The 26,680-nt window shown below is 37.9% G+C and overlaps 3 protein-coding genes across 4 annotated transcripts in view; 1 reads left to right on the top strand and 2 right to left on the bottom strand.

The window, feature by feature from the left end:
- Positions 1-36: 36 nt before the first annotated feature.
- Positions 37-5,594, bottom strand: rnf215 (ring finger protein 215). Its single transcript, XM_020640766.3, has 10 exons — positions 5,212-5,594; positions 4,884-5,036; positions 4,707-4,778; positions 4,519-4,604; positions 3,663-3,717; positions 3,441-3,545; positions 2,745-2,861; positions 2,378-2,521; positions 2,027-2,129; positions 37-1,611 (listed from the first exon to the last, which is right to left on the bottom strand). Exons 1-10 carry the CDS (start codon positions 5,446-5,448, stop codon positions 1,589-1,591), a joined length of 1,095 nt encoding a protein of 364 aa, XP_020496422.1. The 5' UTR covers positions 5,449-5,594; the 3' UTR covers positions 37-1,588.
- A 64-nt stretch (positions 5,595-5,658) lies between these two features.
- LOC109989133 (SEC14-like protein 2) lies at positions 5,659-22,063 on the top strand. Its single transcript, XM_020640771.3, has 14 exons — positions 5,659-5,692; positions 7,039-7,090; positions 7,167-7,272; positions 8,775-8,850; positions 13,457-13,500; positions 14,635-14,697; positions 14,847-15,035; positions 15,375-15,470; positions 15,581-15,641; positions 15,762-15,845; positions 15,950-16,056; positions 19,128-19,267; positions 20,035-20,204; positions 20,311-22,063. Exons 1-14 carry the CDS (start codon positions 5,674-5,676, stop codon positions 20,493-20,495), a joined length of 1,392 nt encoding a protein of 463 aa, XP_020496427.2. The 5' UTR covers positions 5,659-5,673; the 3' UTR covers positions 20,496-22,063.
- Positions 22,064-22,893: 830 nt separating this feature from the next.
- The window catches only part of LOC109989139 (protein unc-13 homolog B), a 59,156-nt gene continuing 55,369 nt past the window's right edge, over positions 22,894-26,680 (bottom strand). For both annotated transcript variants that reach the window (XM_065966601.1, XM_065966608.1), the window contains 2 exons: positions 25,716-25,875; positions 22,894-25,634 (listed from right to left, as the gene is read on the bottom strand). In XM_065966601.1, coding sequence (XP_065822673.1) covers positions 25,352-25,634; positions 25,716-25,875 — 443 coding nt within the window. In that variant the 3' untranslated portion in view covers positions 22,894-25,351. The remainder of the gene's footprint in view (positions 25,635-25,715; positions 25,876-26,680) is intronic.

Raw genomic sequence — 26,680 nt, 5'->3', positions numbered from 1 at the left:
TGAGTCCTTACTTTGGAGATGTTTCAGAAGACGACCCACAGTATACTGTTTGTTTATTAAATAGTCATAACTTTTTTGTATACAAATCTTTAAATAGAACTTAACAAAAAACATTTTTCTTTAGAAGTGTCCTACTGTACCACTCTCATTTCAGTTTCATTGCAGGCTGTGTATTAGCATAATGTCTGATGTGAAAATTGTCAGGGAAAAAAAAATCTACAACCTGTCTTTTTTGGTTTGTTTATGTATAAACCGGTTGTCACACATTGTGACCTTTAAGGATAGTCCGACTAACTGTTTCAGCCTTCATGCTTAGCTATGATAATCAGCTGCTGGTGTAGCTTCATATTTACTGTCCAGACATCTGAGTGGTATTGATCTTCTATTAACAAAAAAAATCCCCCCCTCCTAAATGCCCCCCTCCTAAATGTCTGACATTCTTCTGTTTCTTAGATCTGAAAAAAGTAATGATATTAAGACGATGCCATTCTTGACAAAAACTATGACTGCGTGTGTTTAGATTCAACATTGCCAGTATGGTTATTATTAGGATTACCTGTGCAGCTGTATGTCAGCAGGGGGCTAAGATGAATGTATGATGAATGATGAATGTAAAGACCTATCATTAGATGGTCTAAAACCTTCAAAAGAAATGGTAAGAATCACACTCAGTTATGGCCACAGACTCATGTTAAACACTGTATCACTTCCAGTTTAAAATGAAATCACAATAGCTTCTTTAACTGTAACATACTGTAACTGATTCAAGTTTAAAGTGTTCATGAAGAAGTTCATGGTTTGGGTTTCTCTCTAGTTCAGTTATAAGGCAGATTTAGGACAAATGCAAACACTTTAACCATCTGCTCCGGCATTAGCTTACTTAACTTCTGGACAACTACACAACCTGTACGACTAACATTTAAAAGCTAAGCGCGTGCTGGACACCAGAGCTTTCAGGTTTAAACTCTTAGTCCACTTTAAAGTTGCTTTTAACATCATTTGGACCTAAAGTGACATTTAAACTTAAAGCCTGTTAATCAGTCATATTTAAAAACCAAAGCTTATAATGGTCATGCAGAAACAACTGATTTCAAATACTTGCTCAGGGTTATCAGTGTTCACCGCTTAAAGCCAAACATATTGTAGCTCTGCTGTTCATACAAAACTCAGAGCTCAAGATTTATACATGAAGAGTCACACTGAGCACTAACACCTTCATGAGTCACATCTTCACTGCTGTAGATCAGCCAGGACAAACACATATATCAACTATTGTACAGTAACATGATCCCAAGAAGAAGTACTGTTCACACACAACAGTACCACTACAGTACTTTAGAGATTCTTCTGTTATACTATATACTATGCATGTCTGTGAGAGCAGCGGGGTGTCAGACGTCAGAATCAGACCGCTCTACAGTCCAGACGTCCAACCAGCTGCTGAGGAGTTTGTGTTTATGCTCCAAGGGTCCATCGCTGAGGTCAGTTTAAAAAAAAAAAAAAAAAAGAAGGCTACTGGAGTGACACCGAGGAAGAGAGGAGATCTGAACAGCCGTCGCTGCTGCAAGAGTCCTAAGTGGGCCGATCGTTAACTGTCTTTGCAGACACTGCCTAAAGAGGGCGGAGAAAACAAACAAACATGTTAGGTTAAATAACAAACCTATAAATAGATTCAGGATTCATCAGATTGACTGAGAAATGAAACTGAGTAGCTGTGGATATTTAACTGTTACTCTGCGACTGATATGTTATGAATATGTTGAATAATTGACATAAGTTTCCTGCAGAAACATTTTTACAGATGTGCAATATTGCTACTGCTAATGCTCATCCCATATAAATGTCACTTCAGAGCTTAGAGGAGAAAGTGGGGCTGAAGAAGATCTCATTTGGATTCCTGGATCCTTCCATGATATATCTATTTTTTTTTTTTTAAACTGACTACCTTTGAGCCTGGTGTTATTTCTTCATTCAACAATCTACATAAGCGCAATGTAGTGTAAATGAACATGATACTGAGACTCACTGAGGATGCTGCGTTTGCACAGAGGACAGGTGTGATGCAGCAGCAGCCAGGGGTCCACACACTCTCTGTGGTACTCGTGAAGACACGGCAACACTCGCAGACACTAATGTGAAGAAAACAACACGAGACAAGTTTAAATCGTATCACCGCTGAATCGTCTGTTGTTTTACAGTTTGTATTTCTCTAAAACTTTTTCCATGATCTCAATATTCAACAAAATGTAGATTCAAAAAACCAAAACCAGAAGGACTATTTGATTCCACTCCCCTACCTCACCGTCTTGGATTTCAACAGGGAGATATTAAATACAGGATGTAAACTCGGAGGGGGGTTGTGGGATTGTTGGCTCACCTGGTTGTTGTTGAACGGCTCCAGACACACTGCACAGTTGTCCGTCTCTGCCGGCTGGGTCGGGTCACACCACCGCTTGGGCTGACAATAAGTTTTCGTTTTAAGTGACGACATTCTTTTCAGGACGTCCTGTTTTGGGAGGAGCTGATCAAAAAAAAAAAAAATCAGAACATCACAGAATGTGTTACCTAAATGTGCGATGTGCAATACTTCAAGGTCAGAGTTTTTTTTAGTATGTAACATTTATAAAGTATGTCATGTGTGTCCCCCCCCCCAACACTTTCTAAAGTCATAACATAAAGGGATATAAGGTGCAGTACATGATTGTATAAGTCAAAAAATTGGCTGATGTAGAGTCAGAGTTCACCTGCAGGTCATCGTGGAGCTGCTGGTCCTGGTACTGCCATCGAGCCTGGACAATGACTCCAGTGCTGATGATCAGAGCCACCAGCAGGACCGTGTCCCACAGCTGCTGCAGGTATTTCTACCCACACAAGCAGAGAAACATTCTGTGTTATCATGGCTCATTTCAAAACTGTCAGTGACACAGTCTGTAACAAAAAAACACAACTTTTTGGTAACGGAGAGAGGAAAATAAGCTGCCGATTATGCATCAGATTTTGCGATACACTCGGCTCACTTGTAGCATTTTGATTCTATATTAACAATGTTATTGCAACTTAAATTTGTGTTATTTGTTTTCATAAACCTTATTTTCTTGGTATTACAATATTAATTAATAATTACTTTACAGCTAATTAAAAAAACAACAAATATTTTGTTTTATGTTTGTATCTAAAAGGGAAATTGTGAGAGAATGGATGAAATGAGGAGCCGTTTTTAGTCAAGTTTAGTCAGCTCACTATTTCCAAATCTTTTCCATTTATAAAACTTGTACTTTCTCACCTAAACTACCACCGACTCAAGTTTTGCTGCAATAAATACTGAATGAATCCATAAGACAACTACAGGCACAATAATATATATTCATTCAAAGACTGTAAGAACTGTATTGTCCTACATGATTAACAGTGGTGTTGGTGTGTTTGTTCTGCTTCCCCACCTGGACCTGGGAGTTGGTCTCCCCCGTGCATATGACCCCCTGCCACTCCCCGTAGCGACCTCCTCTCGACCGCCCGCAGCTGGACCACAGCGTGAGCGTGGCTCCCTGCCCGAACACACAGCAGTATTCGCTGTCAGCTCAGCCTGTCATCGGTTCACTCACCACTAGAGGGGGCTAATAACTCATGAAACACACTGACAGCTGATAGACTGAGGTGCTCACCAGGTTGTCCTGTAAGATTGTCCTGTAGGTGATTTTTGCTGTCGCTTGAAGACCCCTGTAGAGAGAGAAAACTTTTGTAAATGAAGGTCCTCATACATTACAGCCAAAGAGAGGCTGTAGACTTTGCAGATAAAAGTACTGGTAGTACAAATATAATATGACATACAATACTACAAGGATTTCAGGATGTCTGTGTTTTTGCTGTTTGTCACACTGATGAATTACTGACAGTAGATCCACGGTATAAACAATAATAACTAAATGCTTAATAGGAAGATTCTAGACTTTGACTAGAGTTATGGCTGTGAATCGCTTAGCAGTGTTCCACACAGCAGTGTTATTAGAACAATACTCGTAAAGCTATTTCTAAAAATATAACTTCCATTTTAACAAAATAAACCAATCTATTTTGTCATCACCGATCAAAGCTGTTCTAAATTGGTTAAGAAACTACACGACCAACAACATAAAATTCATGATTTTCTCATTTCAAGCAGGAAATATCAGATCAGACATTAAGTAGATAAGAATAAGAGAAATCATAGTCGGTGTTTGAACAAAGTATAGACACAAATTAAAGACACAGAGAGTGAAGTGACTAGTTGATATTTGAGTGTAGATCAGGTGGATTCATGTAGATTATACTGGCCTAGAATAATCCCCAAATAACTTTGAACAATAGCGTTAAAGTGTGGAAGCATGTGGCATGATTAATTAACTTATCTAAATTTAAAATGTAAAGTCAAATTATTATTTTTTGGTGATATGAGTGGAAATGTGCTTTTGAAAGAGCCTGTTTCCATTTTGGTAGTTTCTGTAAAAAAGAAAAAAAAAAAAAAAAAAAGGTGTTCTTTACCTGAGCAGAGCTCCAATCAGCTTTGTGACATTTTCAGAAGTCTGGATCACAATGATGGGCTTAGAAATCACCTGAGACAGATCCATCTACAGAAGAAAGAATCACTCACAGAGACTGTGCTGACTTATTCGGTTTCAGAACATCATGATAGAAAATGGAGAAGAAAAAGAAAAGGCGTCCAGATTTACCTCACTGACAGTGTTTTGGTTGAGAGCCAGTATGATGAGTGCAGACGCACCAAGGACCAATGCTCTCTTCATCTTGGGCAGAGATAACCCACATATAGGTCAGGGCAAATAGGTATAGGTGCCAGTAACAACTGAATTCAAATACAGATATTTAGTACAGCATATTGAATGACTTACTTTATTAACCATGGCATCAGCAAAGGACTCTTGGTTTCCTGTGGAGGCTTTGTTGTCATCCATCTCCACAGGCACCAGCCCGATCCATGGCTCATGCTCTTTGGTGTCATCCTTGTGTTTTCCTCCTCTCACCTGAGTCTCCTCATCCTTAAACTGACGACAGAAATCAGACTAAATAGCTAAATCAGCTGTTTATGACAACATTTACATCCATCTTGTGTGTGGTCTCAAATCTCCCTGTTTTCACATTTTGCTAGATTATCAAGAGGGTACAGAAAATCACTCGCCCAGTATTCATCTAATATTAGCCTCAATGTGACACACTCACAAGGACCAGCTCTCCCTGCAGCTCCTCTTGGTCGTCGTCCTGGAGCTCAGGGGTCTTGCTACCCCCGCTGGACTCCACCACCTCTCCCTCGAGCAGAGCGCTGACACCGGGCCGCTGATCCAGGAAAACCTCCACCACAGCGACCTGCTCCGCGGCGACCATCAACCCGGGACACCGGAGAACCAAGAGTAGAAGTAACGTTACCCAGAGACAGCCCCCGCTTTGAGTTGAAGCCATGGCCCGGAAGACAACAGATTTAAAAAAAAAAAAAAAAAAAAAATACAAGCTGTACTGTCAATCGCAGAAATTAATCAACTGTTCCCAGTCATGATAGAAGACCTGCTAGATTCGTCAAAGAATGTAAACAAGAGAGACAACTTCCGGCTGTGACCGGAAGAAGCGATGGGATTATTATCTTGTTCACAAGCGTGTCATTATCTTGAACACAACCCGCATGGACCTATGGACTTCGGGGGCATCGGTAATAATACACTGTAGGCTACTAGTTAATTTGTGTCAGCAGACTTTGTACCGTCCTGCTGCTAAAAAAAACAATATAAGCATGAAATGCAGCGACAGTTTAATCATTTATCTCGTAAAACCAAAGAGGGTTGTAACGAACTGAGATATTAACCCTGTACTTCCTTATTTGATTTAGCCTTGACGCAGATCATCTGTATGCAAATGAACTGCACTTTCAGACCAGCGTTTCACTTGACATGGAGGGAAATTATTATTAGTTGACATTTACAATTTTCCGGGTGAGCTGTGAAAGCAAGAAAAAAAAAAGAATAGTGCCTGCTGCTCTTTGCGCATGCTCATTGAGACAAAGTTACATACATTTTGTCAAATGATTCGGCATAAAAATGTTTTGTATTGAACCTCAAAGGTTAGCCTGGTGGTTTATGAAAAATACCTGCGAAAACTCGAGAAATTATCTTCGCACGCGTTTAATGCGTGCTGTTGTTGTTGTAATTTGCGCATGTGTGACGTTTCGGATTAACGACAAAGATTGTCTATTGTCTCATCATTTCAGATTGATCATACAATATTTTCAAAGACTGAAAGTAAAATAAAATTAAGTAATGAAGAGTTAGAAAGTTACATTTTCTTCTGAAAGACTTATTTAATCAAGCGTTTGCAAACAGTTAATTGAATCTGGAGATGTTATTATATGAGGGGGGAAATAGTTTCAATACTTTATGAAGTTTACAATCAGGAGATTAATCCCTGCCCATTTTATGTGTTTGAGTTAATTATAAGCCAAATATTGAAATTCAAAATCACCAAGTGATGCTAATGTCTCACTTGAATTTTCAGTCCACAGGAAGGTACAAAATGCCAAATGTGGTATGTGTAAATATTTCCATTTGAGATGTAGGGGAGTAAAAGCACCGTTGCATTAAAAGAAAAATACTAAAGTCAAGGCGGCCAACCTTTACACCATGTGAATAAAATGTTGGCCCTAGTCAAACTTCTAAACTACATTAATTTTACGACTGAACATACTAATTAGGCTAACAAACTTTCTTTTTTGAGGGGTGACCAGCTGTTTAAATTGTATCATGGGTTCTCACTTTATAAATGATTATTGAAACTGTACCCTGTTGAGGTCAAAAGTAGTCTATTGGTTAGGCTTCATTTTCAAATACATAAAGAAGCTTTTTTTGGAAAGGAAGCTGGACCTTTTTTTTTTAAATTATTTTTGCTCCACCTTTTTTTTTTTTTGTGACGAGTGATCCTCTCAACTGTTTCCCCATCTTTGGCCGAGTCAGCTGGTTGGACGATATCTTTGACAGCCTCTTGTTTACATGTTTCATCCTTTAGCAGTGTTTCCACCTGCAGCCCGGCGAGGAGAAGGGAGGACAGCAGCCGTTAGGTGAATGAGCATCACAAGGAGACGTCCCCCGCCTGTCACGGATAACAGTGACGGTGTTGTTTCCCTTTCTGTTCAGTCTACTGGACGCGGCTCCGTCTGCAGCGTCTGAATATCTCCTGGTCGCAGAAATGAGTGGGAGAGTGGGAGACCTGAGCCCTAAACAGGCAGAAGCACTGGAGCAGGTAACTAAGACTAGAATAATATTAATACTGTTTAAAGCTACTTCCGTATCCTCGTATCTGTTACATAATCAGTAAAACTCGTCGTCTATAAAACACCGATTATCTAAATTTAGGCAAATGTGAATAATGTTGGATTGTTTTACAGATCCGTATGTTGTTACTAATAATATTTGTTGACCACTGGTGGCACATTTACCATATATCTCTGAGGAACTATTATTATTATTATAACTATTATTTGAGTATAGGCTATTTTCATTGATGCACCTAATAATAGCCTGCTTCACTGTACTTGACAGCCTTACTTATTTTCTATTCAGACCAATGCCAGCGTGAGAAATACAGCCTAGTCCTAATCATGATGAACAAAATACTTATAATCTTTCAACTAAAGGCCCTACTTGAGTAGTCCCTTGGCAATTGTTTTGTTTCTGTTTTATGTAGCCTAAATACAGAATCACCTTGATTTCAGTTTTTCTATCACTGAAACTATATGCTACATTTTCAATGTTAGTGCAATACAAAATAGAGATCAGGTCTTAATAGATGATCAGTGAAGGCATTATTTTTCATTAGTTTATTTGCATGAGAAAAGCTGTAATATAAGACATTGTTTTTCTTGACTTTATAATGTCTTTGTTTACTTCCACATCATTGTTTTTAATGTCCTGAATAGTTAGTTTGCTGTGATTTGTTGTCATATCAAAGTATCATACCTATAACTTGAGGCCCAATGTTGAATTCCACCATATGGCTCAAAGTAAGTTGACACATAGTTCACTTTGTTTTACATGGTCAGGTCCAGGCTTTTACAGTCAAATTATGACCCAATCTCTATGAGAATAGTGCTTCCAACTTTCCTGTTTTAAACCTGACTATGATGCCATTCTCTAAAGCGGTACTTTCCAAGTTTAGTGTCAAGAAACATCCAATGAGTCGCCACTTCATCCCTGTGCAACTCTGTATTGAAGAAAAACTCCTAAGATAAATAAATCATCCATAAGAAATTGATCTTAGGATAACTGTTAACCCACATTTTCTATTATTTTTAAGCCAAAGAATTTACGACAAAAAAACACGGGTCCTCATGCTCTGTTCTGGTGTCCTCATGTTTTTGGTTGTGCACTGTACTAGATGAAACTTTTAAGTGTCCTGACTCACGTGGGTTGTCTTGTTGACTGTTTTAATCTGTATGCAAAACATTTCTAAATTCATCCGTTGTTGAATATTTAAAGCGTGTAAAATAATTAGTCACAGAGTCATATGTTTCACCAGTATCTGGAAGTATGACCTACTAATCATCTGAAATGAGGGGAACTAAACACGCTGACTCAAAGAAAAACACTGTATGTCAAGTCTGATGTTTACCACAAGAATAATAACTATAACTGGAAAAGGTAGTTAAACTTTTCGCTGAATGTCTTTTATCAGAATCAAATCCTTTTCTTGGCTCACTTGCAAAAGAAGTCGATCACTTCTGTTCCTTTTTTCTCTGGCTACAGTTTCGAGAGAGGATACAAGATATTCTTCCTCAACTTCCTGCCCAGAATGACCACTTCTTGTTACGTTGGCTAAGAGGTGAGTTGCCTTTTCCAGGACCACAGGTCACCATCCTGCAGAAAAAGCAAAACCTTTCCAATGATTCACCATTTTTATGTTAAATTAGAAATAATTTGCCGATGATAATTTGATTTAAATGTGAAAAATGTGGTACAAATGCCGTTGTACTTGTGCAATAAGCAGAAGCTGCTGTGGGTTTTTTTTTTCCACCAGAAAGAACATGTGGCAACTAATTCAAGCAGCCCTGTGCACAGTGGTTGAGAAAGAGACTCACATGGTTTAAAGTGTGAACATAAACCACAAACCAAAGCCTGTTCTGTGACAAATCACTCAGAAGGAGCTAAGCAAGACAAGATGGGGTTTTTCTGTCATTCTAAATGGGCCCCATTCACACGGACAACGAGCAGCCAAACATACAAATACAAAATACATTCGACATTAAAAGAGACAAATAAGAAATCCGAACAGCAAATGTTTGTGAATTTGTGAAAGCAGACATACTTTCTTTCTTGCCTTCTGTACAGTAATGTTTGCTTTATGGCAAGCAAGAGTGAGAAACTCGTTGTTGTCTCGTAGAAAGAAGAATTGTCTGAATGAATAATGAACAGTTACTATAATACTCAGTGATATTAAAATAGATATGACTCACAAAGATTTAGAGATTTGGACTGCAAAAATACACTTTCCCTCTTAGATGAAGTGTGGCTAGAGCATGCTCTAATTAAATGTATGACAGAAAAAAGAAGCAGAATGAACATTACCTTGAACTTGTAGTCCACTTCACTGTTCGGGTATTAGAATAATTAAAGCCAATTTCTCACATTTGACCTACAAACATGCTGACTTTGAAAAAAAAAAGTTTCTCTGATGAATGACAGGCTGTTCAGATATAAATGAGCAAGTAGACTTGTAGATTACCATGACGGTTACAGAGGGATCACTTCACCCCTCATCTCTGTCACAAGTCTACCATAAAACTCATCACTCTTAGCTTGAGTAGTAAGGGAGCTGATCACCTTATTATAGGTACACTATATTTATCTAACAAATTAGATAAACGTATGGGAATTCATCCTTTTTAGTTGACTTTTTGGTTATTGAGGGACCATGTACAAAACCTAAATAAATCTCAATTAATGAGAGCAGATGCATTGCTCCAGATTTAGCTGATCAGCTAGATTCCATCTGCAGTCCCTAGGCAGGTATACACATAAAGGATACAAAATACAATACAAAAGTCATCAAAAATAAATACGATTACCCCCCAAAAATGTGATAATATAAACAATAATTGTAGGTCATATTGTCCTGGTTTGGAAAGAACTATGAACCCCAACATGAATTGCATCTAATATGAAAAGGCCTTCAGAAGTCCTACATGATACTTCCTGAATCCTGCAGAAACTCTGGTTTTGGTTCTGTATTCAGGCACTGGAGGAAATGTGGAGCATTGATTAAAGCAGGCCTTGTGCTGATTAGATGTGCATTAGAGGTCTAGCTCTCTGTGTATCAGGCTAATCCAGGCTAATCGTATTAAAGGCCCACTACAACGGACAACAGCCATTCTGCCAGGAGACACTCTTCGACTGTCCTCCTGTTGCTGTACTGGGCTCATTCAATGATCATTCATTCAGAGTGGCAGTGAAGGTGAATGATCATTAATTTGATGAAAATACATTGTTGGAGTCTAGGACTAAATTGTGCCTGATTATAAATTAAGTGAAATAATATTAGCAGAATTTGTGATGTAAAGAAAAAGCAAGGTCCTCTTTTGGATCTGAAGCCATTTGCAGTTGAGGTCTTCTGAGCATTTGTTTTCTCATTCAAGAAAGAATGAAGACAATTCTTTTGTCCATCAAATGCTGCTTTTAAAACAGCAGTGCAGCATTAAGAGTAAATAGAGGGGAGAGCAAACTGAAGTTAAGTCTGAATCTGATTATCCTGACTTCTTTAGATATCCAGCAGACTTACCAACTTTGTTTCAGGGAGGCAAATGAGAGCATTCGTTGTATAAGTGTAAACTTTATAATCAGAATCTGTTTTGTTGACCAGGCGTGTTAACATACAAGGAGTTTGACTCCGGTTAACATTGCTCTCTATGCCTGTGTAAGCTGCCCTTGCGCAGCTTACATGATGACACTGAACACATCACAGTATGTATGACGATGTCAGGCAGGGTTTTGCAAGTTCAGATATTGGCACCCTACTTATAAACTATCACAGTTTATGACCTTCAGTTTGTGCCTTGAATTAAACAGGATGTGCTTGTCTCTGAGCTGAAGTGTGACTGATCCCGTTAGAGTGTGCTCCTCTCATATGACAGAAGATGGCTTGTACTGGAGGCCAATAATCCTCTTCTTAGCAGAAGCAGCTAAACACATGTTTTTCTACATCTGTCCCAAAGATGACTCTCACTCTTAGACTGAATCTCTGAGAAACTCCACGCTTAGACATAAAGGAACAAGTGTATATGACATCAATGTGATCTTAAGACTGTACTTACTTTATCAGTAGTTCTGTAGTGTCACACTGCAGTCTGCATATTGTATCAGAGTTCAGTGAAATAGACCTTTGTACCTTGACCCCTCTTCAAGCTCTTCTTGAAGTTTTAGTCAACAAACTTCTTTGGACAAAAAAAATGCAATTCTCACCAAATCTATATATATATGTGAAAAAGCATAATTTACAACTGACTTTCAAAGAATGATGCTTTAACAATGCTGCCTTCTCACCTGCATGTTAGGTAAATCTTACAATTTTATGAAAACGTATCGTATGGATGGCTCTTCATGGTCACAAAGTGCACGTTTTCCCTCTAAGGACACAGGTTGGATCATAAAAACTGGCCAAGAGTTCTCGCCAAGTGTTAGACCCCAGTGTTAAAGGTTGATATCTTTGAATTTCATTAGATAATAATCTAATGGGTTACCTCTTACCATGCACCTTTATCACAGCGTAAGATAATGTTATTGCAGTAACATAAGGAAGAACCCTCGATAAAAAACAGTCAGTTCTGCACCTTTTGTTTAATACAACAGTTTTTTTCACCCCACTTTTGGATTCAGCACATAATGCTGTAAAAGTTATGGTAGCTGCATGGGTAGACATCTCATATATTTTGCTCTTGTTTAGATTGGGGAAAAGCCTCACCAGAAAATTCTGAAACCATTGTCCCCTTTCAGGGCAGTGTGTGTATATAATAGTTAAAGGGTTTTAAATTACAAAAGAACTGTACATACATGGGTGTGGGGTAATCCAATCATAACCCTTATTACGAACTCAAATTCCACTACAATACAGGGCCTGGCCATTTTCTAAAACCTGTTTTATAATTGTAACTCCCTTTGTGCCCTCTTTCTAACTCCCCAGTTAGCATACCAAACTGTAGCATTATATACAGCGAGTGTAATCCAGAGCTGGGCTAAGTCTCAGCTCATGGCAGCAACTCTCACTTCAGTCAGAGTATGAGACAGTAGAGCTTCTGTCTTGGATGTTATTCAAGTTTATTCCCAGAGGGCCTTTGTTAACATTACGAGAGAGGATATTACGAGATTCTAATTTTTAAGGTTTAAAAATGAAGCTATTTGTTTTTCATGTGACCACGTTAATTTTGGTAATTTTCCGGTAGCTTCCAATGGTGGTGGTTCACGTTAGTTCTAAGAAATTTATATCATGAATTAGAATTTTTCCATTTAGAAAAAATACCCCTCCTGAAACCAAGTTGCAACATCCCGAGGTGTCAAAGCTGCAGTTCCTCAAATGGCCATTTGAGGCTGGTCGCAAAAAGCAAGTAAACCCCCATTAAGCCCCATATCAAAACTCCAGCTTTACAGCAGTATTTAAAAAAGAAAAATTGGATCTATGTTGCTTTTATCCCTATTTATGAAAACTGAACGGGTTGAATAGTCCAGTTGCTTAAATGCTAAACTGGAGGCTACATCCACTTTTATGTACAGTCTATGTTTGAAACATGGATTCTCAGACTCGCTAACAGAAAAAAACAATAAGAAATGATAACTTAAAGGTGTGTTGGGATGCCTCCTAATCTTTCTCTAAATTGTTTAATTAGTATTTCAGGGATTTCATCCGTTAAGCAGATTTAGGTATGAGGTCATGCAGAATGAGTGCTCAGATCATGTCTAATGTTTCCAACAGCTCCTTCTCTTGTAGGCTGTCTTGTCTTATACACATTCACATACACTTTAAAAAACACTTAATCATATTTTGTATTTAATTCATTTTATTACAACAGAAGTCTAATAGCATCAAAGATAACTCATCTTTAAAAACATTACAAACAGATCCTGCTTGTTTCACTTTGCGTTTGCTTAACTTAACTCTTTATAATTGTAGTTTCTACATTTTAAACCCTTTTTTATTTACTTTACCTTCTCTTTTGTTTTCATCCAATTCTTCCTCTTCCTCTGTAAGACACTCTAACGTGTTTTAAAATGTGTTTTATGAATAAACTTAGCTTGCTTAGGCTACAAAAGAAGTTGTAGATTAGTGGAGAATATACTTTAACAGTAGAACTATGTGGTTCTCTGATAACCCTCTCTGACTAAATATCTTTAACATCTGATATTTAACACCATCGTCTTTTCATTATCGTACTCTTTTTCAGCGAGAAACTTCAACATCCAGAAGTCTGAGGCCATGGTGCGAAAGGTAACATATTAAACTTCTCTTTTAGGTTAAACAGGACATTCATTAGTATCAGCTTCAGTCGTTCTCTTGTAAGAGAGAACAAATCATTCACGACTGACTGAGAGAAAACCACAGCGAACTCTGTTTCAGTGAACTTGTGTGGTGAAAGTTCAGTTAGCACCGGCACAGACTGTTCAGCTCAGGGGTGGCTGCTTATTAGAGCCGAGCTGCTTGGTAACGGTTCACTACGGGGAAACTGAGTCATCACAGCCGCCTGAGGAGATAAGATATGGATAATAGAGATTAAATGAGAACTTAAGGAGACAGTACAATACAAGCAGCTAACTGAAAGCTATATTTTGCGTATTCTTGTCCACTAGGGAGCACAAATCACACATTGTAATAATCTAATCTGTATATGTGTAATCTGTCAAAGTTGTTAAGGTTAGCTGCCTACTAAGTACTCATTTTAAGTCATGCTTCAACCCACCTAAGAACTCAAATAACTTGCTCTTGTTAGTTCTTCAATGAAACCCGAGAAACATATCTTGCTCTTCAGATGTTCTATGCTTGGCTAATTCATTCCACTTTATCTCATCTAGAGATGGGGGGTGGAGGGGGAGGGGGTGCTAAAACATCCACTGTGCTCTTTGGTAGTTTAAATTATTCATGCAGAAGTCATCAAACTAATGACGCCATACAAATAATCTGAAATACACCTTCATCACAAACACCTTGGTTATACATTCACTTGTTGCTGCTAAAATGATTTTGGGCTTCTAATGATGCCTTAATTCTTTATCTATCAACCAGACTTAATACAAATATTCACATCTAGATATTTAATGGCATGGGAACCACTTATAAGATCTCCTTCCCTATGGTGGTTGAAAAGGGTATTTGCATGAAAGTGTTTACTGTAGTGAGTGTACACAGCAGTGTACAACTGATCCCCTTCATGCTGACTGTCAGGTGTGACATCACCTACTGTCTGAAACCTCCTAAGCCATTTAAATCACTAGACTGTGCAGGGGCAGATCTGCAACTGTCCAAGCTGTCTACTAGGTAGTTAGGCTATTAACTTAACTTAATCTTCTTACTACTTATTACAACATTTTGAAAAACTGAACATGCTACTTCTCTATTTTCTTTCAGCATGTGGAGTTCAGGAAACACATGAAAGTTGACACAATTACCACAGATTGGCGTCCACCAGAGGTAAAAACCCTTTGAAGCATAATCTACTGCAGATGAATTGTACATAATGGAAATGTATGGAATATGTTTTCTTTAATAAATGTGTCAGAAGTTGCCTTTCTTCACAAATATCCAAGCGTCGTAAACTTTAAAATGTCTGGTGTGTGCAGGTGATAGAGAAGTACCTGTCCGGAGGGATGTGTGGTTATGACCGGGAGGGCAGTCCCATCTGGTATGATGTCATCGGACCCGTAGATCCCAAAGGCCTCTTCCTGTCTGCATCGAAGCAGGACTTCATCAAGTCCAAGATCAGAGACTGTGAGATGCTGCGCAAGGAGTGTACCCTCCAGACACAGAAGGTAAGAAACCAACGTCAGAGTTAGGAGATAAAGCACTCCTGTTCATAGTTGATACTGAAATGTGTCTTGAGATAAGTAGAAGTGGTGTTTATACTGCTGCTACAATGAAAACACAATGAGAAGGCAGTCTGGTTTGATTATTTAGCTACCCTAAGGATATCCATTACATCACTTGTTCCCATTGTGAGAATCGGGATCACCACAACAGGATTTGATGTTTAAGAGATTTCTTTAAAGGGGTCACTAGATTATTGTTTACATTTCTCTTTATGGATATATATACATATATAGAGATTTTTTCTAGGATTATATTTTGTGTCTGTCTCTTTCTTCAACCAGCTTGGGAGGAACGTGGAGTCAATCACCATGATCTATGACGTTGAAGGTCTGGGTCTGAAACACTTATGGAAGCCTGCTATAGAAACATATGGAGAGGTACAGATAGACACACACATACAGTGTAGATGTTCACCTCATTAAACTTAAACATGATACAGTATATTAGGTTCGTCTTGATCCCTAAAATGTTTCCTCTATGCCGCCAGATCCTCCAGATGTTTGAAGAAAACTACCCAGAAGGCTTGAAAAGGCTGTTTGTGATCAAAGGTATGTATGTCTTCTTACTCCATAAAGGTATTGTAAACTAACTATAGTCGAGATCAGGGTTGTTAGTGATTCATTGTGTATTTATCTTGCTGGTGAAAACCTTGTGGTTTCCCCCTGCAGCTCCCAAACTCTTCCCTGTGGCCTACAACCTCATCAAACACTTCCTGAGTGAGATTACAAGACAGAAGATCCATATTCTCGGGGGTAAGACACCACACATTACTGCTTCTTATTTATATTTCACCTTAATACTGAATGCACCTCAAACTAAACACTAATGGCAAAGTGTCGCTTTTGTGGTTTGACAGCTAACTGGCAGGAGGTTTTACTGAAGTATATCGATGCAGAGGAGCTTCCAGTGGTCTACGGCGGCAAACTGACGGACCCTGACGGAGATCCTCGCTGTCGGACGAAGGTGAGTGTGTGATTTAAAAAGCCTAACTGCACTGCCATTGGTGCTTTTTTTTGCTATTAAGGTGGGCTGATGGTGAGTTAGAAAGACAAGTATCTGTTGCATATGCTTTGAGATTATTTTGAAGACACCAGCACTGCATTCATTAGGATTTACTGTATTTCCTTCAAATTATGAACTCACCTTAAAGAATTTGTTCAGTAGTTTGAAAAGTCGAGACAGTCCTGTTTAACAGACAGTGATCTGGTACTAAATGCCTAATGTATTAAAACTCTACAATAAATGATTGTCAGATCATTCACCATTTTTGAAGCCCTGCACTAGTCATTTTAAAATGTCTAGTCTTATCAAGCATTTGAATCATTTCAACAGACTGAGAAATTAAGTTAAAATGGTTTTCCTCACGCAGGGACCCTCAGAGGTCCTTAAAGTGTATAAGTGGGTGCCTAGCAGTTCATGGTCCCTTTTTCTTCCATCAAGAAATTCCACAATGACACACAGCAGGAATATTTTGGTCATTGCTTTCATGAACTTTCTGTTGGGGAAAGACAGGTTGAAGCAGAAATCTGTTGGGGGACATTGGGACAGAGGTTTAGTGGGTCCTTCATATGAAGAAGTTTGAGAACCACTTATGTGAACAATAAAGGAAATATCTAAGGTCCTTTGTTTTCTCTTCTCACTGGAATTTGTGTTTTTGTCTGATGTGACCGACTGTAAATTACAGCACTTCTGTTGCATGGACCTTTGAATCTGTCATTTGACTTCATAGATTTTGAGTCATGCACATACAACAGTTATTGCGCTGTTTGTCAGACAGTGAAATATGAGCCTGCTTTGCATTTTCACAACAATTGTCAGAGAGACAAAGCCGTCGTGCAGTGGATACAAGTCTATTTCTAACCACATCCAATCAGCCCTCCTGTATACAAATCAGACATGCCACTCGGTGCCTAGTCAGCCGACAGTGCACTTGCTTTGGTACATCTACTATGTTTTCATAGGCTTCTAATCCTGCCTGGTAGTGTTAATGCTTTGCAGCTTACAGCTTTGTTGCAGCACAAGCAATGTTGGCTAATATGCATACTGTGTGCACCTGCAATGTTGTGGGTAAAAATCTGACTGGCAAACTACTTCTGACGCGAGTTTCCATCTCACCAGTTTTTCCTGTTACTGTGAAGAGAAAAATACAGATATGATTTGCCTAAACAACAATAACACTGACGGAGTCTGATTCAGGCTGCAAACAGGTCAAACTGAACACAGTGGATGGAATGTTTTCTTAGACTCCTGATCATATTATGTTAACTGTGGTTGTGGAAGGGATCATACAGTATAAAAACCATGTGATCACAGCAGGTCAATGACAAAACAAGGACAATGTCAGACCGGCTGTACAGAGCTGAGATAATCAATACATATCTACACATGCTAAATGCTTTATCCTGTGACTGTGTGATCAGAAATAAACCAGTGTCAAGGAACATGTGCAAAAAAAGGCATGTCAATTTGGTTGCAGATAGTGTGCTGTGTGAATAAACACAGTTAATGAAGAAGGAAATCCTCCTTATTTAAGCAAAAACCTGGTAAAAAAAAAAACCCTCTTCATCCCTGCTGCGTTCCTGCCTCCCTGCATAGAAAAAGACGGTGTAGAATTGAGCAGATGCACAGAGAGCCGCAGCTTGAGTAGTCACACTTGACAGATAAAACTCTTCACTGACCCTGTGTTTGTTACTGTCTCTGTAGATAAGTAATTGGGCCCAGGACAGATGAGGAGCAGGAAGAACAGATAATCATTTTGGCTGCATTCAAGACTGAAGGACTTGTGATGCTAAGCTGCCAAGTGTTTTTCCCTGTTTAGCCTTTTCTCTTTTTTAACTTTTTAAGCTAGCTGTGTTCGCGTTAAACTATACTGTATTTATTTAAATAGGTTGAGTTAAATTATTAAGGGGTAGTACAATGTTTAATTAAAACGCTTATTCACTTTTTGCTGAGATTTAGATGACGGTATTTACATGCTTTACTTATAAAGAAAGGGGAAAACTAGCTTAGCTTATCAAAAATAAAGGTGGTCGGGGGGGGACAGCTAGCCAGGACTAAGGAAGTCTCTGGCTCTTCCTAAAAAAACTCCACATAAAGCAATAATCATCAGACTTTTTTAGGGTTGTCTGTTGGTAGATTTTGGTTTGCAAGGGATGAACCAAGCTTCATTGTCCTTTTGTTTCCATTTAAGCGCTAAGCTGAATATTTGCCTTAATGAGTGATCTTTTTCAAGTGGATGTAAACTAAACTTTTCAATAGATCTAAAAATGTAAAACATTATTTGTTTATCATCGGAAAAATGATAGAAAACCTTTTCTGACCTCGACTTCTGATGTCATAGAAGAATCATGTCAGTTTTCTCAGCAATGTGTTCAGCTTCAAATTTATTTATAGTTCATAATAATGGATCAAAAATCAGTGTCTGCCTGATGACATTTTGCTTCATTATTATGGACTATAACAACATGTTTCTTTTGTTCTTTTTGTAATGGCTGTCTTTCTGCATCTTTTCAGTTTGTTTGTGGCTGTGTCCCAATAACGATACTGATGAATTCTCCAAGCTTTTTTGGAGAAGTGGTTTTACATGACTTCGACTTCCCTTAAAGTAGTTCCCTGTGCTTTTTTCTGTGTGTGTACTAACTTCATCTATTGTCAGTAATATGCCTAACGTTAATCATCACCTGCTGTTTTAATGGACACTTAGTTTGGAATAAATGTATCCCTCTTCCCTGACCTTACATGAGGAACACAGCCCCCTCTATATGTGGGTTTGTGAACTGCACTACTCTAAACTATAGTAGTTAATCGATTTTTTTTAATTAATAAACAGAAAAGTGGTCATGAAAAAGCATTTTCAATTTAGTTTTTTTTTTGGTTGGGGGGTTGTACATTTACAAGCATTCAGACAATGTCACAAAGTCACAGTAAGTGATGGTTTTCTCTTTCTTCTTATTTCTTGTACCCTCTTTCATACTTGTTTTTTAAATCTAAAAGTAAATCTGTTTAAATAATTATATGATCTTTGTGGGCTGCAGATAAACCACGTTGGCCCAGTTCCCACATCATACTACGTAAGAGACCATGTGAAGGTGGACTACGAGCAGTGTATGACCATCAGTCGAGGATCCACCCAACAGCTGGACTATGAGATCCTGTTCCCAGGCTGCGTTCTCAGGTCAGATAGAAGTAATATTGTCAGTAGTTATTTAAGACCTGAGGAAATTAACTGTTTTACCTATTAACTTATAAATATAACACATACTTTAGCTGGATACTGAATTCATCATCATTAACTGTTTTAAAGCATTTTTGTGTGAATTGAATGTGTTTGAGTATTAGACGGTATCCCCAAAAATCCAGGTTTGTTGATGTAACTCTTAAGTCCAAGAAAGTGTTTGGGGTGTTTTTTTGAATAAAGATTATGTAGGCCAGTCTAAGGAAAGAGTAAGTACATTTTTTAATTCTTCTCAATCTTCTGAAGTCAACTTTCCTACAAATAACATTTTGCTGTAAACAATCAATTCTCAAAACATGCAGAATTATGCCAAAAGGCTGCCACGGGTACAAATCTTCTAAAGGCTGTTACAACCACATTTTTTTTCTCCCACATAGGGATGGTAGATATGTAGCTGTATTCATAGAGAAAATGTCAGATATAATTTGATAACTGCTAGCAAAGAAAATTGGAAACACTGTAGAAGGCAGTCATCTGATATATTTACATACATTTAACAGGCATGACTGCAGAAAATCATTACGAAGAATTAGAGTTAAATTTGTGAACCCAAAAAAATCTTCGTGTTGAAATTATTCATTGACATTTTTCTGAATGTTGTGCATGACACTAAAAATACATACAATTTATTTTTGTAACAAATAACTTTTTTCAAGTCGATAAAGCCATTTTGATAAATGTAATAATATGTATCTCTATCTCCGCAGATGGCAGTTTGCCACTGAAAGTGCAGATATTGGTTTTGGGGTGTTTATGAAAGCTAAAAAGGGCGAATGGAAGAAGGCTGCACAGATGGAGGAAATTGTGCCGAGCCAGCGCTACAACTCCCACTTAGTTCCCGAGGATGGATCACTAACCTGTGAGCGCCCAGGAGTCTGTGAGTAACCAGGTCTTTGACACTTAGCATAGACTATTGTTCAGAAAGTGTTGTGATCTGTTATCATCTGGCCATACAGTAAGTTTTCCTTTGTGTGTGTTTCCAGATGTTTTGAGGTTTGACAACACTTACAGCATCTTCCAGGCCAAAAGAATCAGCTTCACGGTGGAGGTCCTGCTCCCTGACCACCTACAGACCCCAAAGACCCCAAAGACCCCACAGACCCCACAGACCCCACAGACCAACGGAGGGTCCGTCAACGATGTGCAAGCTGAGGCAAACAGCCAATGATATCCAAGAAGATGATACAGTGTGCCACTGGATGGGTAATGTTTGGCCGCACAAGAAAAAGCACACATTTAAATGAACAGGAACTGTTACATGTTGAAACGTGCTGCCTATAAGCCAAAGTGAAATATACGTATTGAATGGAAATGTTAACATCTCAATGTTTGACCCTTTAATTATTTTCAGTTATGACCGTATTCATTTTCAATTTTGCATCCAAAATTTAGTTTGTGTCGAGATGGTTCCCCAGATGCTACCCTCCCTTTTTCTTTTTTAGTTTTGAAACCCCAGGTGTTTTTTCCCTGTGTGAAGCCAATTCTTTTATTTTAGCCCAAACAAGGTTCTTGTCCTAAAATCAGTACAGTACAAAATGTAAAGCAGTTTAAAAGTGTTGGTTTGAAAAGTATATGGTAAGGTTTGGGATAAGATTATGGTTTGGGCTTGATAATAAACCAAGAAAGGAATTTATAAATTAAATATCCCATCTTCTTTTCTATATAGGCCTCTTTGTTTGTTATATCACGGTACATGATCACAAACAATGTGCACAGTTTAATTACAATGCAAACACATGCTGTAGAGTCTTGTAGATCATGTGTTACCACTTAGACGTGACCTGGAGATCACTTTATAAACTTCAACATTATGCATCTGTGTTTAAGGCCAAAACAGCTTAATTTAAATATTGAGGTCACTTTACCACTGTTGAGGAGTACAACTGCATACTTGAAAATAGTTTAGTGAAGTACAAAGCCTGTTGTGGCTGTAGAGGGACCCTCATGGATTCAGCTGCTCGAATTGCTGTCACTTGAGTCAGTGATGCTTTGAAAAAAAGTCTAAGTGAAGTGAGAATAAGTCTGTAGCTTACTGCACTCTAAAATCCAAAACAAATCATTCTGTGGTCATGTTGCATTGTGGGCAATGTAGGCGCAAGGTTTTTGAAGGAAAAGAACTTCATATATAACCATGACCGTCTATGACTATTCACCATGACATAAATCATTCCCATGACAGTCGAAGTCTTATACTGTGTCTTACTTCATGTATTGTTGTGTTATTGTTTGTTTTATTACAGTTTTGAGAATTTAAAGAAATGGTGCACATTTAATTTCTCGTAGGTTTTGCTTATCTTTTGAAAACTGTTTACATTTGTTTCTCATTGGATGAACCTCAGGTGTTTGTCTTTCTCCTTGGACATTCACAGAAAACATTCCTTTGTATGATCAAGCACTTCTAATTTATTTCCAAAAGAGTGTGGGGAGAAACAAAAGATTATTTAAATTAGTCAAATATTAGAGTCTCTATATCAATATATACGATATTCTGTAATACTAAATACTGTTTTTACAGAGGATCATTCATGTTTCAAACAATATTCAATATATCTTAAAACTCATGTTAAATTATTGGCAGTGAACTGAATGTCGAGTGAGGCTGAATTTTCTCTTTATTTTCATATTCAGAATGTAAAAACTCTAAGAGAATTCAAGAGAGACTTGTTGATGATGTGATCAAGGTGTGATGTTAACAGCAGTAAGAGAAATGAATAAATCTGTTGACAACTCTCAAAATGCCAGCTGAAAGTGTTTTTAATTCCTCCTTTTTTAAGTCTTTTAAACAATGTAACATGTCCTCCATGCTCCTTTTTTTAAAAACTGTCAAAAGATTTGTTGCATTGAGTGAAGAAAGCTTTACAAGGTAGGTAACAAGGTAGCGATGCACACTGAGTAACATGTGCAACATGATGCTGTGTGCAGTGTTTGTGTTGCTCTCTGCAAGGACAGAGACAGATGTTAGTTTTACTCTCTTTTTTCCATTTGTGTTTCTGTCCACCTGAAAAGTGTGAGGAAGTCTTATATTTGGTTCTCCTCTGAACTCTTTCCCTTACAAAATGAAATATGGCAACATCTGATTACTTACATTCTGTGCTGTCTGTGATCTGACCACTAGGGGGAGCTGTAATACAAATAGAGAAAAGTACTTCCATCTTTCTGTTTAGTTATTAGCCATGCACACGCAGTTATTTATTTTTAATTTTTATGAAATGTAAATATATTTTTTCAAAATTATAAAACAAAAAAACCCTAACATGTTCTGAGTTACTTCTAATTAGCCCTCTGTTCTGAGTTATTAAAGCTACTCTGCAACATAATGATGCCAACTCAATTTATGTTGCAACGCAAAAATGTTCAACATAAATGTTTTGACACATTTCCCACCCATTTATATCTGCTTCAGTTTCAGAGTCTTCAGCCTCTAAGCTCTCTGACACGCCAATAGGACAGATTGACTTACTGTCATAAGTACCACTTGTACTTTTCCTTCCTTCTAACAGAGTTTGGGGCATTTGGGAATAAAAGTTTGTCACTGTAACACATAGATAAAGGACAGCAGTCTCTGCTTTGATTCATAAATATTTTATATGCAAAATAATGTTACAATTATATTCAACATATGTCACATTAGATTAATTATAACTATACTTTACATACATTTGATCAATCATGTTATTTCACAGTACATACAAGAAAAAAGATCACACTCCTAGTTTACTTTGTATACAATAAATACATGCTCCCCTTGTAGAATTTTTTACAATCTTACTTTTAAACATGGTGCAAGAGTTCAGTTGTTGCTACAGCTGTGGCCACTGTAAAATATACCCTTTTATGCACTCATATTAGATAAAACCATTCACTACTTTACCATACTATCTCTTGTAAATTCTAGCAGACCTATCCTTTTGATCTGAGAACCCACAGCTAGTTTTGACAAAAGTGCAATAATAGGGAGATCTACAACTGCCACATCGGTCAGCAAACAACCCTGAATACCTACTGTAAGAAGAGCCAGTTGAACATATGGCTCGCTGAACACTTGTGTTCCTTGGCACGTAGTAAACAGACACTAGTGTGGATCAAACCATGTTTAGTTAACTAACAGCCAACCAGCATTGTTTTTTTTTTCAAGTGTATAGTGTCTCTGAAGCAGAACACCAATCAGGTATTCAGTAGAATATGGTGTAGTGACTGTGCATGCATGACAAGGCTGTGTTATCTGATTTGTTCTCATTCAACTTTAAACTGTAAAAACAGATGAAAAGAAAACTTCAGAGTTCCATATGGGTCCTCAGGAAAGATAATCAAACTATTAAACTCATGTAAACAGGTTGTAAACGTTTGGTTGTTTCTATTCAGAGCGAATTTACAGGTAAACAGTGTTCACAGTCACAGTATGAAAACTTGGCAAAAACAGAAGAGCAAAATTCAAAACCTGCATCTGAACTTTTTTCTACAGGCTACAGTCCAGAGTTCAGTAACATATTTTTTTTTAACTATCACAACTATAGTTCTTTGCTTCTTGAAAAATAAATCAATGCCTTTTTGGTGTGCAAGTTAGTGTTTTAGATAAAAGAACCATTCATTTATTAAGTATTGAGTACTGTTAGCTAGCTTCATTTGCCAGCTCCTTTAGCTAGCTCTACAAGCTAGCCCCTCTTTTTAAGGCGATGCAATTTGTGTCATATCTTTTCTCTTTTTTCAAGTCTTATACATTCAGTTTAGAAAACTATCACCAGCAGTTTAGTAGAAAAGAGCCTCACACATTTTGACACACTTCTTCTTGATTCAACACATAACAATATGCTATAGTGTTAGCATGTGACAACTCCAGAAAGGTGGCACTTTTATAAACTCTTCATCGTGGTGCAGCCTACTTTAATGTTGGGATCCTGTCTACTCTCCTTCTAAAAGATGTAGGCTATACAAAACAGAGCTACCATTGATCCCTTAAAATTAATAACTAGTTGCGTTTTTTAAAATGTTCATGATTGGGAACAATTGTTGGATAGGACTCCATTTTAGCAGCCTCCTTTGGTGTCTTGCTTTAAGGCAGAATAAGAAGAATTTCATTCGCAAAGAAAGAAACAACAAAGACCTTGCTTTCAGCATGTATCTTTGTGTTTGGCTGTGATGAGAAAGTTTCTTGGTGTCAACCTTTTTGCAGGTTGAGTGAAGCCTGGGGCCATAATACAGTATAGCCTACAGGGTATGAAAACAGGACTCATCCGTTAAACCAAGGAGGATGGGCCAACTTTGAACGTACTGTTTATAAACCGCTGCTGACAAATTCTACTTATTCTGTCTTTGCATTTTTCACAAAGATTTGGACTCATACTTAGCGTAGAGCTTGGTATTGTAATGACCTTATGTGATATCCTATGCCTGTTTTTGGGAGACAATGTTGGGTAGTCAAGATAACAGTGATAAGAACAGGGTGCCAGACAGCCTAGTGGTCATGTCCTGTGCCCCATGTACAGAGGCTATTCTCGTTGCAGCGGCCGTGGGTTTGAATTTCCTGTCTCTCTTCAGCTGACACACAAAATCCAATCAATAAAGTCAATTTGTTAAAACGTTGTGGCATTCGGTTGCCCTGGCAGACAACTAGTGTCGTAGTTTTAATTTGCAAAATAATCAGTCAGGATATGTAGAAAATAAATACAAATAAGATCTGGACTAACCATTTTTAACCACACAAATCTGTGATTACTACCCATTTGTCATTGATAGTTATGATATTAGTTATTTTTATGGGTAGATGTTTTCTTTTTCAGTGTTTTATCCTTTTAATATATTTCTAACCAAGCTGTAACTTGTTGCTTGGATGTCCTTCATGTTTAAACTTATCAGTCAGAAGCTTTAATGATCTGTGTTTACTGAGGATAGAGATGACAGCGCTCATAAACAACAAACAAAGAAGTGAGAAACTTGTAGCTCTCATTCCAAACTCTGACCATGATCCATGTCAGTTTTGATTTCCATATTTCAAACAGTCTCTGATCTGACGTCAGTTGTCTCGACTCATCTGCCCTCCTCTACAGGACGGGTTTCAGATTTCAGCTTGAAAAACTCCTTGGCCACCTCGTCAGCAGGTCTTTGGGACAGGATACGCATCACTGTCAGGCCTGTCTCATCCGTCTGAATGCGTGGCCCGATTGGACACCAGCACACGCAGCTCTTTCTGTCTGCCACGTCACGTAGCTGAATCACCGCCATGCCCACCACCCGGTCCGCCCGGCCAAAACAGTAATCCTTCACAGTCACCTGGAGTTCGTAGCAGTCTGGAGACTCTTTACCCAGGACACTACAGAGCACAAGAAGAGGTTAAAAACAGAAACAAATCCAGCACATTTAAGCTGTTATTTGCTTGTTTGTTGGAACTCACAACTGGAAAGCCTCATTGAACTTTGCCGTCCAGCTGTTGTTCTTGGATTTTGTGGTGAACTTTCTCTTCTTGTCAGCCAGGAAGGGGCCGACCATGGAGACCTCGACGAACGGCCGGAACATCCCGGATGTCTGCCACTTCATGTCGTTCACAGCAATCACTAAATGGAGTGAGATAGAGCACAGGAAATAAGATACAATGTTGATGAAGATGTCAGGGATGTATATGTATTGTACCACAATTACCATCATTTCAATCAATCATCAATTACTAATATTTCTTTTGCAGTGTGCTTTTTTTAAATTTCTTTTATTTGCTTCCATTTAATATTTTCCATAAAAGTATTTTTTTTTCTCAGTTTGGATACAGAATAAGAACTGAATATAACTTAACTCACAGAAACCTTACAGATCTTAGGACATCATATAGATGCCTTCATTATTCATTGTATTTGATAAATTTACAAAGGAGGAATCATGAATACCATATAAAGCATACCTTGTTACTATAGTTGTGAGAGTTGCTTAAGAGGTTTGTAAACAGAAGTCTAGAGCATGTAACTGCCGCGTCCTGAAGTATTTCCAATTTAAACGAGATTGAACCAATCTCCAAAGGCGGGACATTACATTGGGTTGAATTTGATTGGATCTTTAGCTTTAACAAAGCTTTTTAATTAGTCAAGAATGAGTTAGCATGCCTCAGTGCAGGATTAGTCATCAGACTTTTGAAACGTTTCACAGGAAGAGAAAATACAGTTATTTGAGGTAAAAATACTCTGATAATACTTTATTAAAATGTATTTGGCAGATAATGGTAAATATATTAAGATTTAACACTGGATTAAAACCAGGAAAATACATTTCTAATTTCATGGGGACTTTAAGTGTTTTAATCTTAAAAATGGATCCACGAGATGTGATTGTTTTTAGTTTTTTTTGTCTTGTTCTTTGTTTTGTTGTTGCTTT

The sequence above is a fragment of the Labrus bergylta genome, chromosome 2 (genome assembly GCF_963930695.1).
Source record: "Labrus bergylta chromosome 2, fLabBer1.1, whole genome shotgun sequence".
In the NCBI taxonomy this organism is placed as follows: Eukaryota; Metazoa; Chordata; class Actinopteri; order Labriformes; family Labridae; genus Labrus; species Labrus bergylta.
This window is presented reverse-complemented; position numbering and strand designations above follow the sequence as displayed.